The 15,868-nt window shown below is 51.9% G+C and overlaps 6 protein-coding genes across 6 annotated transcripts; 3 read left to right on the top strand and 3 right to left on the bottom strand.

The window, feature by feature from the left end:
* Positions 1-805: 805 nt before the first annotated feature.
* ASPBRDRAFT_136802 (IlvD/Edd family dehydratase) lies at positions 806-2,884 on the bottom strand (the record flags this gene model as incomplete). The annotated part of the gene is made up of 3 exons (XM_067618831.1): positions 806-2,021; positions 2,078-2,232; positions 2,297-2,884. 3 exons carry the CDS (start codon positions 2,882-2,884, stop codon positions 806-808), a joined length of 1,959 nt encoding a protein of 652 aa, XP_067474170.1.
* Positions 2,885-3,639: 755 nt separating this feature from the next.
* ASPBRDRAFT_48449 (uncharacterized protein) lies at positions 3,640-5,309 on the top strand. The gene has a single exon (XM_067626091.1). It carries the CDS (start codon positions 3,978-3,980, stop codon positions 4,812-4,814), a length of 837 nt encoding a protein of 278 aa, XP_067474169.1. The 5' UTR covers positions 3,640-3,977; the 3' UTR covers positions 4,815-5,309.
* Positions 5,310-5,322: 13 nt separating this feature from the next.
* ASPBRDRAFT_211123 (putative DnaJ domain protein (Mas5)) lies at positions 5,323-7,425 on the bottom strand. Its single transcript, XM_067621922.1, has 6 exons — positions 7,253-7,425; positions 7,143-7,169; positions 6,990-7,048; positions 6,474-6,927; positions 6,236-6,413; positions 5,323-6,178 (listed from the first exon to the last, which is right to left on the bottom strand). Coding segments are annotated over exons 1-6 (1,275 nt in total). The 5' UTR covers positions 7,254-7,425; the 3' UTR covers positions 5,323-5,622.
* A 164-nt stretch (positions 7,426-7,589) lies between these two features.
* On the top strand, positions 7,590-10,031 carry ASPBRDRAFT_162608 (glutamate--tRNA ligase MSE1). The gene is made up of 7 exons (XM_067619505.1): positions 7,590-7,938; positions 8,017-8,089; positions 8,159-8,196; positions 8,256-8,669; positions 8,722-8,979; positions 9,040-9,206; positions 9,273-10,031. The coding sequence occupies exons 1-7, from the start codon at positions 7,648-7,650 to the stop codon at positions 9,868-9,870; spliced, it is 1,839 nt and encodes a 612-aa protein (XP_067474167.1). The 5' UTR covers positions 7,590-7,647; the 3' UTR covers positions 9,871-10,031.
* A 787-nt stretch (positions 10,032-10,818) lies between these two features.
* Positions 10,819-13,306, bottom strand: ASPBRDRAFT_59346 (putative microtubule associated protein (Ase1); the record flags this gene model as incomplete). The annotated part of the gene is made up of 4 exons (XM_067628042.1): positions 10,819-12,764; positions 12,815-13,029; positions 13,086-13,138; positions 13,190-13,306. The coding sequence occupies 4 exons, from the start codon at positions 13,304-13,306 to the stop codon at positions 10,819-10,821; spliced, it is 2,331 nt and encodes a 776-aa protein (XP_067474166.1).
* A 158-nt stretch (positions 13,307-13,464) lies between these two features.
* ASPBRDRAFT_59345 (Mov34/MPN/PAD-1 family protein) lies at positions 13,465-15,114 on the top strand (the record flags this gene model as incomplete). The annotated part of the gene is made up of 2 exons (XM_067628041.1): positions 13,465-13,468; positions 14,117-15,114. 2 exons carry the CDS (start codon positions 13,465-13,467, stop codon positions 15,112-15,114), a joined length of 1,002 nt encoding a protein of 333 aa, XP_067474165.1.
* Between the last annotated feature and the right edge of the window lie 754 nt (positions 15,115-15,868).

The raw sequence follows: 15,868 nt of genomic DNA, 5'->3' as shown, positions 1-15,868 counted from the left end.
AGCTTGGCCAAGACCAGCTACATTCTTGGGATCAAATCACAGAAGTCAGGATTATCACGGTCCTGCCGTGTTGTTCATGCGGGTGTGCAGTGATTGCAAGGTTCCTTGTTCTGCAATTCACCACTGGGCCACAACAAGTGCCTCGAATGGTTTGCTCAGGCCCCTTTGCTATCGAGCATGTTATGGCGGTGTCGAGGCCAACACTGTTAAAACTTAGGGGGGGTGGGAAGGAGACGAGAGTGAGTCAACACTCAACAGAGAGGCTCACGGATGGATGTCGCACAGATCCCAGGTCTTCCGCTCTTTCCCAGGCACGAAAAGAAGACGGAACAGTTTCAAAGGAGGGGCTGGCAATCCCGTGATTGAGCAGTGGCCAGATGGCCTGGAGCTTAGCTTCACATTCCTTCAGAGCTTTCTCCATACCCCGTGCGCCATGTGCCATCCCACGCAATAGAAACTCCATTCCTCACTTGTACCATGGCGGAGATGCTATCTCGCATATACTCTCTTTCCAGATTTAGCTTTCACTAACTCGTTAGCTATTAAGCTCATACAGCTCTATTGGCCCCGGTGGTCTATCCTCCGGTCTGATGTCTGATCGGGCATTGAAGCCTACTAATCGCGATACCTATGATATGTACTGAGCTGTGCGGTTTACAAAGCATGAAATCATCGTAGCAAGCCTGCGTGATGAGCTGTGCTGAGTGCGCGCACGCGCCATCTCATGAAGCAGCTGGTGGGTCAAAAAAGTGATATCCATTCATGGCTCAATTTACACCATAACCAAACTTTCATTATTCAATATTCAGTGATTGTGCCTGGGCTCCGGGTATCGCTGCGCCAGCCGTTGGTATTTCACGGCTTCTCGGAGGACCATTCCTTCGCTCAACTGGGTCGTTTCTTTGCGGAATAGCTCTTGCCATGGGGTTTGGCTTTCTGGCATATTGTAACCCCCACTTGCTTCGAGCTCCTCCTTTCGCTTCTGTAATTCGTCCGCAGAGACCAGGATGTCGACCCGCCGTTGGTTAAGGTCCACTCGGAGCCGGTCTCCATCCCGAAGGATTGCAAGGTTGCCGCCCGCTGCTGCTTCAGGACTGGCGTTTAATATAGATGGGGATCCTGAAGTTCCCGACTGCCGTCCATCACCAATGCAGGGAAGCGACTTGACCCCTTCTCGCAGCAGCCTTCCTGGAGGGTGCATGTTGACCACCTCGGCTGCACCGGGATAGCCCAGTGGACCAGCCCCGCGCATCACCAGGATGCTCGTGTCATCGATGGGAGTGGAGGGGTCCTCTAACCGACGATGGTAATCCTCCGGCCCGTCAAAGACTACCACAGACCCCTCAAACGCATTTGGATCTGCGGGATTCTCCAAAAACTTTTGCCTAAACGGCTCCGAGATGACGCATGTTTTCATAATGGCCGAGTCAAACAGGGTACCGGTCAAGTGAAGGAAGCCAGCATCCTTGAGAAGAGGGTCGTCATAAGCTCTGATCATCCGCCGATTCCAGGTATGCTTCCCACGGACGTTTTGTGCTACAGTGTGGCCATTGCACGTCACAGCATCTGCATTCAATTTGCCGGCATCCAGCAGCTCCGCCATAATCGCCGGCAACCCTCCTGCTCGGTAATACTCTTCCCCTAGCAGCTCCCCCGCCGGTTGCATGTTTAGCAGGAGCGGGATGTGGAACCCGAGGCGGTCCCAGTCGTCTAGTGAAAGATCCACCCCAATATGCTTCGCGATGGCGTTGATATGAATGGGAGCGTTAGTACTACCCCCAATCGCCGTGTTGACAGCAATGACATTCTCAAAAGCTTCCCTGGTCATGATGTCACTTGGCTTGCGATCAGAATGTACCATCTCCACAATCCGGACCCCGGTCTCATAGGCACATTGAGCTCGTTCACGGTACGGAGCCGGAATGGCAGCTGACCCAGGCAGGGCCATGCCAAGGGCTTCTGCAAGCGCATTCATGGTAGATGCCGTACCCATAGTGTTGCAATGTCCTGCTGACGGTGCGCTAATGCAAAGCGTTAGTCAAACCAGGAGGCCTGTCAACAAGCTCGTGAAACGTACCCGCGGGAGATGTAGTCAACAAATTCCTCCGTGGTGATCTCTCCTGCAGCGTGCATCTCTCTGCCTTTCCACACCACCATTCCCGAACCGGCCAATTCGTCCTTCACATAGCCATTAAGCATGGGGCCGACGTTGAGACATATAGCAGGGATGTTCTGGGAATCGAGTCAGCTGGACAGCTGTGGAAGTACAAGATGCAAGTTTTGCGGAACAACGTACGACTGTGGCAGCAGCCATCAAGCATGCGGGGGTGGTCTTGTCGCACCCGGTGAGGAGGACCACCCCATCCAAGAAATACCCATGAAGAATCTCAACGAGGCCAAGATACGAAAGGTTCCGATCGATACAAGCGGTGGGCCGTCGGCTAGTCTCTTGAATGGGGTGAGTGGGGAACTCGAAAGCGATTCCGCCAGCAGATCTGATACCCTCTCGGACCCTTTTGGCAAGCTCCAGGTGATGACGGTTGCACGGGGCCAGATCGGATCCAGTTTGCGCGATCCCGATAATAGGCTTGCCAGACATTAGTTCCTCCCGCGTCACGCCATAGTTAAGGTATCTTTCAATGTACAAGGCCATCATTCCGGGATCGCCTTCGCACTGAAACCACTTCGAGGACCGCAGCTTGCGTCCGGCTTTCGGGGTGCTGCTCGACGAACTCTTCATCGATGCGAGAGCCTTTTCAAGTTCTATAGTTCTCTTCCGGAGAGCAAGCAGCTCGGTCTCACATTCTTCAATATTGACAACCCCTTTGCTACCATTGTCGCTGCAAGAGCAGCCTTCACACGAAGCTTGCGACTGGCACGACATATTGAATCGTCCGCTTATCTGTCTCACGCAATATCTGCGCCTGAACCACGTTACTGGTTATCCGAATATTTCAACAGTCACTATGGCGGAGAGGAACAGAGTCGCAAGATCAAGACCGCTGTTCTGATGCCTCGACACCAGGTATGTTACCCCGGGATTTGAATTGCGGTGCGCCGGTGCCGAGTCAATCGGCGGAGAATGTCCGAGTCAGCTTAGCCGCGTACCGAAAAAGGCCTCGAAAGAGAGCGGAAGAAAAAGCAAAGAAAGTTTGAATTACAGTTTAAGGAAGGTATCTGGATCGGGGACCCGGGCACAGTGGGAGAAGAGACAATTAAATAGCCAGCCAACCTGGCGCTGGGGGTGTCATGGGGAACCCTGTACCAATGTTTCGGAAATCGGCCTTGGGATCGCGTGGCTCTCGGCTCGGGTTGGTTTAGTTGGTTGGTTGAGGCGATGGAGATGGAGCCCGTGGGAGGTGATACCCCACGCTATATTCCATGGGGGCACCAAGATGGGGGCCTGGAGAAAAGAGCATGGGGGTTACACTTCTTCTTTCGGTATTCATGGCATCATACTATTAGCGGGGTATAGGGAAAAATCAAAGAAGACACAAGTTGAATAGCTAAATAAAGAATAATACTGGGGGCCAACTGGGGGCATCCCACTTAGCGTTCAAGCATGTCTATGAACTGTATCAAGTCCTCACAGGCGGTAAGATGTATTCTGCAATTGGCAGTGAGGCCGCCTTTGCCACGTGACAATGGGACGCTGTGATGATTTGACAGTTAACAATCTCATATTCACCCAGCAAGCTTACAAGTGATGCACATTCTGAGTCAACAGACTCAAAATGCTAGTCTTTTACCAGATAGCCTAGCGGTATGAATCCAGAGGATTCACTGCCTAAAGCGCGCTAGGAGTGGGTTCTCGTGAATCCATGTTCAGTGCTTATATCTACTTCGCAACAGCAAACCAGGAAGCAACGAAATGTGCAATTTGAGTATTTTGTCTCGAAGCCAACTGAAATTATTGTCATCGCGGTCAGCTTCCGCACAACAATAACAACCAATCAGCTCACTCACTCTTTCTTCTAATGGCTGTGAAGGACACTCTGCTATCCCTCGACCTGAGTTTCGAGGATTGTTTGTACAGGTTCCGTCGAGACAGCCAAACCAACACACGGGTTGTGTACGTTACTCTCAAGGATTTGGATATCGTCCCAGAGGAATCGCGAACGTACGGCCCTGATGTGATACGTGAACTATCGAAGCTCCGGGAATGGTATGACGAGACATGGGAAACTCTTACTGTCTATAAGGACGAGAATGGGGGTGGAATTCGAAGCGAACGTGATTTATTCCCGCCGCATGCTTTGCAAAAACAGCAAATACCTGGCGACTATGAGCTTGTTAATATTTTCGATCTTCAGTTTCTAGTGTTATTGAATAACCGAGTCTTCCAAGTCCAGCGAGGAGAAAGACGATGCTTCCTAAAGATAGCCAGATTTGGTTATGAACTTGGCTGGCTTGCGCAGGAGATTAAAACTTACCATGTCTTGGCGCAGCTTGATTCAGCGCTAGCCCCAAGAATTCTGGGATATGTTTTCGAAGAGACGCCGCATCGTGTTATTGGTTTCATCCTTGAAGAAGTCAATGGATATCGTCCAAGCGCTTCGGATTTCGGAATTTGCCGGATTGCTCTGCAACAACTTCATGATCTCGATATAGTACATGGAGATATCAAAAAGTACAACATGGTCATCACCGACGAAGGAGCAAAGTTCATTGACTTGGAGGATTCCTGTGTTGGCCCTGCCGAAAACAAAGAAGACTGGGACAAGAGAAAGAATACTGAAATGCAGGGTCTGATGGAGGCATTATTGGACAAATCTGGAAAGGGTCGCCCGTGGACTGTCGATGATGACGAATGATACACTGATTCAAAATTCCTCTAGGTGAGATACCTGGAAGGAGAAAGGAAGCCCGGAAAGGGAAGAGGACTGAGAAATATCCTAAACACGCCTAAACTTGCTATGCAATACGCCAAATCGATGCTACGAACCAGGCTGACCACCTTTCACACTCACCAATTGGAAGATTTGACAGCAAGCTGTTGTTGCCGCAATGCCTTGTTGCTAATACAGAGTAGGAAGAGCTAAGTGTACAGGCACTACTTAATGACAGTCCCTTTAAGTTCCTTCCGACATGTCCCCGACATGCCTCAGCATGTCCCTCCCATATGCTAGAGCATAGCATAACCGTAGGAGCATCGCTGGTTCATTGGCTGACAGCAGTCATCCTTTGACACTGCGCTTCTGGGGCAATCAGTGACTGGGAGAGCCTTCGGTTGGACTTTCTTCAGCCTCTATAGTATTCAAGGGATGGACGAGTGTAGCTTGAGAAATATGAAATGGTATGTTCCGCGTATAAGAAGTAGATCCGGCAATGCATGACTCAAATTTAAAGGAGCTCTGTACACAAGCTCATTTGTCTACGGTTAGAACAGACATTTGCACCACTCAAAAATCATCATCATAAATATATTCTTTTTATCGATCAATCCACAACAGTTGACCCGAAACGCCCACGATGCGAGAGAGGAGCTGATTCAAAAAGCAGCCAATGATTCTATCATCATGAGGTGAACTAGCAAAGAGGTATAATGTCCTCGAAAGGACAAAAACAAAAGAAGGAGCAGAGGCAAAACAGATACAGAGAAAGCATAAGCGTGCCAAGAGTCTACTGGGTCGCACACTGTGCAGTCGTCTCACCCTCATCCTCATCCTCCCATGCTGAACCCCCTTCGGGGTCATGCGCCCCAAAGTCATCCAAGTTGCCCTTGGGGTCGAACTCCACCTCGTCCACGGTGTCGGCCTGGATGGGGGGTTCCGGCTTGGGCAACAGCTCCTTGAGTTGCTCCAGAACAGCAGGGCTGGGCTTCCATTTCCCGTCGGGGAACTTGATGTTGACGACCAGGTACAGGTCGCCGCGGGCGTCGCTGCGCTTGATGGGCATTCCCTCACCAGGCACCTTAAGGACCTGGCCTGGGTACAGAACCTCGCCGGGGGTCTTGGGGTGTTGGATTTCGATTCCGCGACCGTCGAGGTGCTTGACCACCACCCGAGAGAAGCCCGTCAGAGCCTCGGCCAAAGTAACATCGATTGTTGCTGTCAGATCGGCAGCAGCCCTCCGGAAAGTCTCATGTTCTTCTTCCACGATGTGGAAGACGATATCTCCAGGTTCCTGACCCGGCACCTGGTCGGCCTCACCCTCAAGGATGATCTTGTCTCCTTCCCTAATCACAGAGTCAGTTATTGCGCTCGAGACAGTCGCCACACATAGCTTGACTCACCTCGCCCCGCGAGGGATGTAGATCTCCAGCATCTTCTTAGCCTCAGTGGTCTTCTTTCCCTTGCACTTCTTGCACTTATCCTTGTCGACAAAGTAGTCACCCGCTCCGTTACAGGTAGGACAGGGCACCATAGCCGGAGACAGGAACTGACCCATCGGGCGCAAAATCTGCTTGTAACCTGCGAAGCACGTACATTAGCCCAGATGCCCCCACACCAAGTCAGAGTATATAAACCTACCTTCACCATCGCAGGTGGAGCACTTCCTGGCCGTCGCCCTCTCCTTACCACCTTTGCCCTGGCAGTGAGAGCAAATCACATTCTTTGTACTAGCAAACTTGACCGTCTTGCCCTTGTACAGATCCTCCAGGCGAACCTCATACTTCTGCTCCTCATCCGGGCTTTTGCGCGGCTTACGCGCATGCGGACCACCGGGCATTCCGCCCATGCCGCCCATGCCGCCCATACCGCCCATACCACCGAACATCTGCGCAAGAATATCATCCAGATCAGGGCCCGCGCCCATGCCCGGTTCACCGGAGCCGTTGAAAGCGCTCATTCCGTGGGTATCGTAGATCTCACGCTTCTCGTCGTCGTAGAGGATGTCGTAGGCTTCCTGGACGGCCTTGAATCGGGTCTCTGCATCTTCTCTTTCGGCTTCGGGGACTTTGTCGGGGTGGTTTGCAAGAGCGGCCTGTGGAACAAAAACATCAGCCCGGATCTGAGCACTGTGATCAATAGGGAGAATTGGCATACCTTGCGATAAGCCTTCCGGACATCATCTTTGCTGGCACTCTTGTCAATGCCCAAGACCTCTATAATCCATCACAGTATGATTAGTCGCTGGCGCTAGTGTAGGCATTTCGCATTTTCGCGTTCGCAGAAAAGAAGAGTGGGTAATGTATATACCGTAGAGGTCAACGTTCGCTTTCGACACTAAATCAGCACCAAACTAGTCAGCATACCGGAGGCTCAAGCTAGTAACATCTAAATTTTTAAGCGATAGCGGGAGCACATACTGATAGTAGCAAGTAGAACAAGCGACGAATAAAGGGTATCAAAGATAACAGTATAAACAACAAGCAAAAGGATGAACCAGCAAAATCTAAAAGCAGTATCCGCACCAGCGAAGCGTGTATCCCTGGCAACAAAGTATTTAGAGAGAGAGGGTGGGAAAGAGGAAGAGAGCGGCTGAGGCCTCAAAAGTAAAAAGGCAAAGCAATCGCGATAAAAGCAGCGCCCGATAATTATTTATTGCCGCCCCAATCACCACCAATCACATCGCATACAATTGCGCTTTCCGCCTTTACTGTCGGGATTTATCTTTCTTTCTCCGCCATTGATCTTCCCCAGCTTCAGCGTATACTTGTTACTTCTATAGCATTGTATCGACAGACCTTATCCTATACTCGCCATGATCAGGCGCCCAGCGACCCCCACCATCTGGGCCCGTCGTCCCTGGGTCTGCACCCAATGTCGAGCCCGGTATTCCTCCGTCGCGCCGGCATCGAATCTCCGCGCTAGCAATAACAACAATACCATTAATAAGAAAACCAAGTTGCCTGACTCGCCGGCGAGGACTCGATTCGCACCGTCCCCGACCGGTTACCTCCATCTGGGATCTCTGCGGACGGCCTTGTTCAATTACCTTTTGGCGAAGCGCACAGGGGGACAGTTCCTCCTGCGCATTGAGGATACGGATCAGGTGCGGTGATTAGCTGGTCAAACAGCTTCGAATACAACTCTGGGAGGTGGTAGGGGCTAATCAAGGGGCTGGCTACAGAAACGTACAATTCCGGATGCTGAGCAGAGGCTTTATGATGACCTTCGGTGGGCTGGATTGCATTGGGATGAAGGTGAGGAAGACAATTCGTGCGGATAGGAGCTGGGCTGGTCAGACAACTGACGGGTGATTGTTCCTACAGGTCCGGTAGTCGGTGGTCCGTATGGTCCTTACAGACAGGTATGATTGAAATAGGCATTGCTCGTTATCCACAGACCAGTCGCTGAGAGAAGCTCTAGTCCGAACGAACCGCCATCTACCGCTCCCACGCGCAGGAGCTGATCGAGAACGGCCACGCCTACCGCTGCTTCTGCTCCGCCGACCGATTGGATGCTTTCGCCAGACATCGCAGCCAAGCTGGACTGCCGGCCGGTTACGATAGGAAATGCGGGGAAGTCTCCGCAGAAGAGTCGGAAGAGAGGGCGGCCAAGGGCGAAGCGCATGTCGTTCGACTGAAGGTGGAAGGATACCCGATGTTCAATGATCTAGTATACGGCAAGACGGGCCAGAACCGCTCGCCAAACAAGTTGGACCTGATCGAGCGTGTCTATGACGATCCCATCTTGATCAAGTCCGACGGACACCCGACCTATCATCTTGCGAACGTAGTGGATGATCATCTCATGAAGATCACCCATGTCATTCGAGGCACGGTAAGTTGCCGGCGACATACCGAAGAAGATGCGCAAGCTTACGTTGTTTCAGGAATGGATGCCCTCGACCCCTATGCACGTCGCGCTCTACAACGCCTTCAAGTGGACGCCTCCCCAGTTCGGCCACGTACCTCTCCTCGTGGACAAGTCGGGACAGAAGCTCAGCAAGCGCAATGCGGATATCGACCTTTCCTTCTTCAAGGACACCCAGGGCGTTTTTGCCGCAACGCTTGTGAACTTTGCTGCTCTCTTGGGTTGGTCGCATACGCAAAAGTCGGACATTTTCAGCCTTGAAGAGCTGGAGCAACTCGTACGTCCCTCTACCTCACTTCGCTCACTCACTCAACCCTACTAACATATCTCAATATAGTTCAACCTCAAAATCACCCGCGGCAACACCGTCGTGGCCTTTGAAAAGCTCTGGTTCCTCCAGAAAGCGCACGCCCAACGCTTCGCCGCCACCGACGGGCCCGAATTCACCGAGATGGTGACCAAGGTATCCGAAGAAGTGGAGAAGACCTACCCAGCCGCGCAACTGTACGTATACCCTCTTTCTTTCAACTATACACGCATACAGAAAACACACCAACTAACCGCTAACAGCACCCCAATCCTCCGCTCTCGCTCTCTATCAACCTACATCGCCCCTCTCCTCCGCGCAGACGCGAAGTCCTACACCAACGCCGCAGACTTCACAGCCCGCAACTCAACCTTCTTCACCCAATCCCTCACCCGGACCCCCTACACCCCCTCATCCACCGAAAACACCATCCCATTGACCACCCTCCACACCGCAAGCCTAGCACTCACTCTCGTCCCCCCGTCCCACTGGACGCTCGAAACCCACCGCGCAAACATAACCGCCTACGACGGAACAACCATCAGCGATTCCTCTACTGACACAACAACCCTCACACCCGAGGAATCCACCAAGGCGCAAAAAGCAGCCGACAAGGCCTTCAAGAAGGAACTATATCACTACCTCCGCTGGGCCTTGTCAGCTGGTGCACCGGGTCCCGGAATCCCAGAGACAATGGCCATCTTGGGAAGAGAGGAGACGGTGAGGAGGGTGCAGGAGGCGAAGGAGTTGACGGCGCACTTGGTGCCGGGGCCGACGAGACGGGTTAAGCAGGGGGTGGAGAGTTTGGGTGAGGATCGGTCTTGGATGGGGTCGTTGGCTCCTTCTGCCGGGTCTTCTTAGATAGATTGTGATGGGTTGGTAGTCGGTTATAGATAGGGAGGAATGTGAGGAAGGTACTAACTACTAGATGGCGATGTGTGTATAAGTATGAAATGTATAATAAGTGTCGAATACTATTTGAACCATGTTACAGCATCGTATTTAATCTATCATACTATCCTACAACTTGATCTTATCTTTCAAGTAATAGTAGAAAAGGAAGAAATACTATCCATTGCTCGGACATGAACCATGAAGTAAACTTAGCGGCTAAAGAGATAAAACAAACCGCGCTGATATCACAACAGAAATAGAATAAAAAGCATGCCAGGGACTTATACACGCGTCCATAGAAGACAAATAGAGAAGAAAGCAGAGAGCCACACCAAGAGAAGAGAAGATTCAAAGTGAATAATCGAGTAATCGAGCGAATTATCATGATGAAAAAGAAAGAAGAGGAAGGAGGAACACCAACCCCGTCTATCCCAGTCCAGGTAGAGGTAAATTATTCAAACATAGAGCAAAAAGGCATGATACAAAATGATGCCTGGTTTTTTTCCGCGGTCCTTGTTACTTTTTGACATCGGGGAACGACATGCTGGAGTCTGTCGAATGTTGTCGGGCCCTGCCTATCACACAGTGAGTGGCAGATTGGTAGAAGTAAGCGAGACTCTGGAAAATCCAAGATTGAGCATCCAGAAAAGCCAGAACATAACGCACGTGGTATAATTCCGTTATTTTGACAGAAGAAATTAAGATTGGTAGCGGAGCGCAATTGCGCAAGTCGTTGTTGATGCTGTAGAAAGCGCAGCGATTAAGGGCGCGTGTTGGAACGGTGACAGAAAGAGGGCTTCAGGGTCGTTCGTGAAATCGTCAACGTCGAGTCGTCTCGTAATCACGTTCTTTCAGAGACCCCTGAAAGTCTCGAGTAGGGTCATTAGGTCAACGAAAGGCTATCGGTAGGAGTCTTCAATATGGCTCCAGGTCGTCCGTCCACTCGGCGTCGCTGACGCGAACCATGTGCTGCATCTGGGGAGTTGGCTCGTCTGGGCTTACGCTTCGGATGCCTTTGGCTTTCTTGCCTCCAAGGGAGCGGTTCTGGTTCTCCTCAGGGTCGGCCAGTCGCTTCCCGTGTGCAGCACGAAGCTTCGCATAGTACACATCACTGGCGTCTGCTTCCGATTCCGAACCGTCGTCGAAAGTCTCCCAGTTCTCTGACCCGGAGACTGCGGTTTGCACCGTGGAGTTTGATACTTGTCTAGGCGCTGGCGGTGGGGGCATTTGCTGCAAATATGGGTTTGGCTTGGGGTAGCCTTGCATAGAGGAGCTCAGGGACAGTGATGAAGCTGACGAATGGGACGATTGGGAAAATCCAGTGGAGCGTTGAGAGAACGCGGAAGAGCTGACAAAAGAGCGTTGGTTGCGATCATCATACACGTCTTCTGGGCTGACAGGTCGCACAAATGCATTCGACAAGGCGCTGGCAGGTCGTGGTGGCTCAAAGAGGTATGCCGCCCGATCTTCCCTCGACTCACCCCCGGTCAATGCCCGCATCCTCGGCGGCGGTGCACGAGGCGCCGGCATCTTACCGTTCACAGTACTCGATGAATACATGCCTGGACCTCCCCGGCGCGGGGAGTTGCTTCCGTGCGGCATATTGCCCAGGGGAACGCGAGCTGGAATCTTCGAGGGCGATTTGGCCCCTGCCCGAGAAGCAGCAGGTCCGATGGTGTTGTATTTAGTTGTTGGATGGGCAGTGGGCGTCTTAGAAGCCGAGCGCGGCGGTAAAGGTCCTCGCATGGCACTGCCAGGTCGAGAACTCATGACACTGGCCGGACGAGGTGGTTGTGCTGGGGTAGGACGCTTTGCGCTGGTAGGTCCAGGAGTCTTAGACCGTGGAGGAGGCTTTGCAACAACTGGGGTGAGTTCGTCGAGGTACCGTTCTCCATGGACGAGGAATGGCCGGCCATACTCATCCTCCCACCTCTCCAGCTCTTTGCGCAAGTCGGCTTCCACCTTAGGCAGCTCCTTGGCAATGCGCTTTCTCATCTTCTCTTCTCTTAGCAGCTTTCCAGGGTCACGTCTCTCGCCCTTGTTTCCGCGAGCCATGAGACGGGATGCGTCCTGGCTTGAAATGGCTAGTGCTTCCCGTTCTGAAAGAAGGCTCTTATGCTTCTCAATGAGTTGCAGGGTCGGCGCGCGCTGTTCCTTCAAGGTCTCTAGTCGCGCAATTTCCGCTTCGTGCGCCTCTAGCAGCGCATCGCTACAAACATCAGAGAAGGCAGGCGTAAAGTCGAGCATCTCTTCTTCCGAGAAGTAAAGGCTATCCCAGAGCTCTTGGAGTCGACACCGGGCATCTTCCACGAACAGGTGCAGGTTCTGTCTCTTCAGCTCATTCAGACGACTCAATTCGTCCTCGAACTCATTGATCGTCCTCAGACCGCAGCCGCGATTTGCATTCATGAACGCTTTTCTGTCGCAGTCTTCAACTCCGAACCGTTCCCACAGCGCTTCGACGGCATTCTTAAGGTCTGTCAGTTTGCGCTCGCGGCCTTTCTTCTCGCCCAAAAGCTTCTCGCGCTTGGCCATCAAGTTGGCTAGATCGGTCTCATGAAGACCCAACTGCTCTGGCGACTCGCGATAATATTTGACAATGTTGGTATCTGTCTGAACCTGTGGCGTTCCGAGCTCCGCCCACAACTTGATAATTTCTTCCGATGTGGACTGAACAAACTCCAGACGACGGTGGTACTCTTCGTAAACCCGGGTGAATTCGCTGTCTAGCGCGGTAACGTAGGATGGCGAAAGGTCGAAGCTGGGTGAGATGGTGGAACCAGGAGCTGTCGGGGGGAGCTCAATGGTGATAAAGGTGGATTCCAGATGCGACGCATACGACTCAAGAGCCTCGACAAGTTCTATGACCAGTCAGTTATTGCGCACCTTCTGGCGCTTAGGATTGACTTACTCCTGACTTGCTCGAAGCGCTCCTTGTGTAGTTTGCTCAAAGCGTTGTGCTCTTCTCGGAGGAAGCTGAGGCAGCGATTAAGTGGGTAGCTGATGCGCAGTTCATTGTGGTCCAGCTGGTATTGTCCGTTTGCTTTTTCGTCCACCAAAGACTTCTCCATATGCTGGATTGCCTCAATGAGGTTCTGTGCCTCTTCCTCCATGTCCTTTTTCTCACTGTACAAGATCAGCCCTTGTACATAACAAGATCGCAATGTACCGAAATCACATACTTATCCACAAGTTTGAGGTGGTTGTTGAGCGTTTCCGACAACGCGCTGAAGAGCTGCTTTACAGTTAGTTGCGAGGGGTGCTGAGAATATCAGAAACAACCGACCTCTGCTTCTCTGGTCTCGCGTTCATGGTTCGGAACACCAATGTCATCGAAGATCCCATGCAATTGCGACACGATATTGTTGACCTGGGTGGTCAAATAGCTTGTGTCGACAGCCATTGTGTTGTGTTTGTTTTCCAACGCCCAAGCCAAAGGGGGGGTGTTTGGTTTGTCGTGAAGCCGATTGGCTTGAATGATATTTGTTTGAGTGCGCGATCGAAGACAAACTCGCCTTTAAAGGGCGGGGTTCAGCGTCATGTACGCTCGCGGGGGCGGCGATGCGCCTAGAGAGATTAGGAGGAAGAGCTGCGAGTTATCCAAACAGGCAGGATGAACAACGCGAGACTGCGATTGACAGCGAAGCGCCTCACGGGAAGATGAGTGGCATCTGCGAGGACAAGGGATGACCCGCCAGATTTATGACCAGCTCAGCGCGATGCAGGATTATGCAAGGGTGACTGGGATGGAGGGGATGGAGACAGGCAGCGGTGGATGGAGACAAAAGACAATAACAATAATCTGGGCTTCTTTCTCCCTTTGGGGATTCTGCAGCCGCAATCCCGATCTGCTTCGCCGCCTTTGTTGCCCTGTTTGCTGCCGCTTTCGCTGTGACCCCGTCGGCCTGGTAACCGCTGACTCAGCGCTGATCTCCGCCGCGATCTGCCGGAGAGTTTCTCACCGCCCGGGGTCACCTCACTCCATCGATCTACTCCACTTCAACTCGCTCATTTCAATATCTAGATCATCTCTGCTCTGCTGTCTGTCATTATTCTCCGTGATAACCATCCAATAATCCCCTGACTACCCCAATTACAACTTTCATCTTCCCACCAACATCCATCATGCAGGCTGCCCAGCAGTCCTGGGGTACGTCCAACCTCAACCCCCCTCCCCACCCCCACAGCACCCAACCTAACCCCATTATCACAGAATTCGAGAATGCCGTCACCCTCATAGACCCCCACCGCGACGCTCTCTACCAATACGATGAAGAAACACACAAAGCGCTCAGCGCTCAGCGCCCCTGGTCCAAAGACCCACACTACTTCAAATCGATCCGAATCTCCGCCGTCGCACTCCTCAAGATGGTAATGCACGCCCGCTCGGGCGGCTCCCTCGAAGTCATGGGTCTAATGCAAGGATACATCCTGCCCGAAACCTTCGTAGTCACCGACGCCTTCCGACTACCCGTCGAGGGAACCGAAACGCGAGTCAACGCGCAAGACGAAGCCAACGAATACATGGTATCATACCTACAATCGTGCCGGGACGCAGGACGGATGGAAAACGCAGTGGGCTGGTACCACAGTCATCCCGGGTACGGGTGCTGGTTATCGGGGATTGATGTGACGACGCAGGATATGCAGCAGCTGGGGGGCCCATTTGTGGCGGTGGTGGTTGATCCGGAGAGGACGATTTCAGCGGGCAAGGTGGATATCGGCGCGTTTAGGACGTTTCCGAAGGATTATACGCCGCCGAAGGGGGAGGGGGGTAGTGGTGCTGGAGGAGGGGAGGATGAGTATCAGACGGTGCCATTGAACAAGGCGGAGGATTTCGGGGCGCATGCATCGCATTATTATTCGCTGGAGGTGTCGGTGTTTAAGAGTGCGTTGGATACGGAGATTCTATCATTGCTGTGGAATAAGTATTGGGTTGCGACGTTGAGTCAGAGCCCGTTGTTTACGACGAGGGATTACGGGAGTAAGCAGATGGTGGATCTGAGTCAGAAGATTAAGCGGGCGACGCGGGGCGTGGAGAGTAGCGCATCACGGGGGAATCTGGCGCAGGTGAAGGATCCGCAGTTGGAGAGGGTGGCGAGGGATGGTCAGCGCATTGTCTCGGAGGAAGTCAAGGGGTTGTTGGCGGCTGAGGTCAAGATGAAGCTGTTTCAGGGTATTGGGGAGGAGAAGAAATCGGAGACGTCATGAGCGTGTGCTCAACTATCATTACTATGAGAGGCCCATGGAGGTTCATTTGAGAATAACTCTACTATGAATGATGAGATGACTTAATGGATGCATGTGATGCTTTTTTTTTTGTTGCCTAGACAGTAACACCTTAAGCTTTCTATCATTGCATGGGTGGTACTACGTCTCATGACTGCTATTTGTGTACATTGATTACCATTCGTAGTATGTAATATGTGCTTAAATATGTACTAACACACTGTAACAGGTGTATATGTCCATTAGAAAGACAGGACAGCACAAGGGAACGACAAGAGGGGGTAATCATGAATGAAAATGCCCAAAGCAAAGACCAATCCGTCAATAGTAGCCTGCGTCGTGATAAATCATCATCCGAACCGTAAACAAGCCTCTTTATAAGATCACAATCAACACCAGGTGAGAGACCACGAAAGCAAAGAGAATTTGTACAGAAGGGAGAAAGGACCCGAGCCATTGTACAGAGGTGATATGTTCGACACAATATGTGAAGTATCGGGAAAAGAAGCCGAAAAGAAAGGGTGACCGTCAAGGTGGACTAGAAGACAAATGAAATCGCAGTCGTATCGAAACGAGATGGGAGGTAGTTGAGAAGAGGGTTAAAGCGGAAATGGTGTCCGGCTATCATAGGAAAGGATGAAAAAAGGAGCGACGGGGAAGAGGTTGACCAGAAGTCTAGGCCGGTATCTAAGGGAGTCACTGTGAACATCCCCACAAGTTTAGGCCAGCACTAATA

Source organism: Aspergillus brasiliensis (genome assembly GCF_001889945.1).
Source record: "Aspergillus brasiliensis CBS 101740 unplaced genomic scaffold ASPBRscaffold_18, whole genome shotgun sequence".
NCBI classification, from domain to species: domain Eukaryota; kingdom Fungi; phylum Ascomycota; class Eurotiomycetes; order Eurotiales; family Aspergillaceae; genus Aspergillus; species Aspergillus brasiliensis.
This window is presented reverse-complemented; position numbering and strand designations above follow the sequence as displayed.

Coding starts and splice junctions, on each gene's coding strand:
- ASPBRDRAFT_48449 (XM_067626091.1), top strand. CDS start 3,978: ATGGCTGTGAAGGACACTCTGCTATCCCTCGACCTGAGTTTCGAGGAT.
- ASPBRDRAFT_211123 (XM_067621922.1), bottom strand. Junction 6,928..6,989: donor TCCGGAAGGCTTATCGCAAG/GTATGCCAATTC, acceptor TTTGTTCCACAG/GCCGCTCTTGCAAACCACCC. Junction 6,179..6,235: donor TACATCCCTCGCGGGGCGAG/GTGAGTCAAGCT, acceptor CTCTGTGATTAG/GGAAGGAGACAAGATCATCC.
- ASPBRDRAFT_162608 (XM_067619505.1), top strand. CDS start 7,648: ATGATCAGGCGCCCAGCGACCCCCACCATCTGGGCCCGTCGTCCCTGG. Junction 7,939..8,016: donor GCATTGAGGATACGGATCAG/GTGCGGTGATTA, acceptor GGCTGGCTACAG/AAACGTACAATTCCGGATGC. Junction 8,980..9,039: donor TTGAAGAGCTGGAGCAACTC/GTACGTCCCTCT, acceptor ATCTCAATATAG/TTCAACCTCAAAATCACCCG.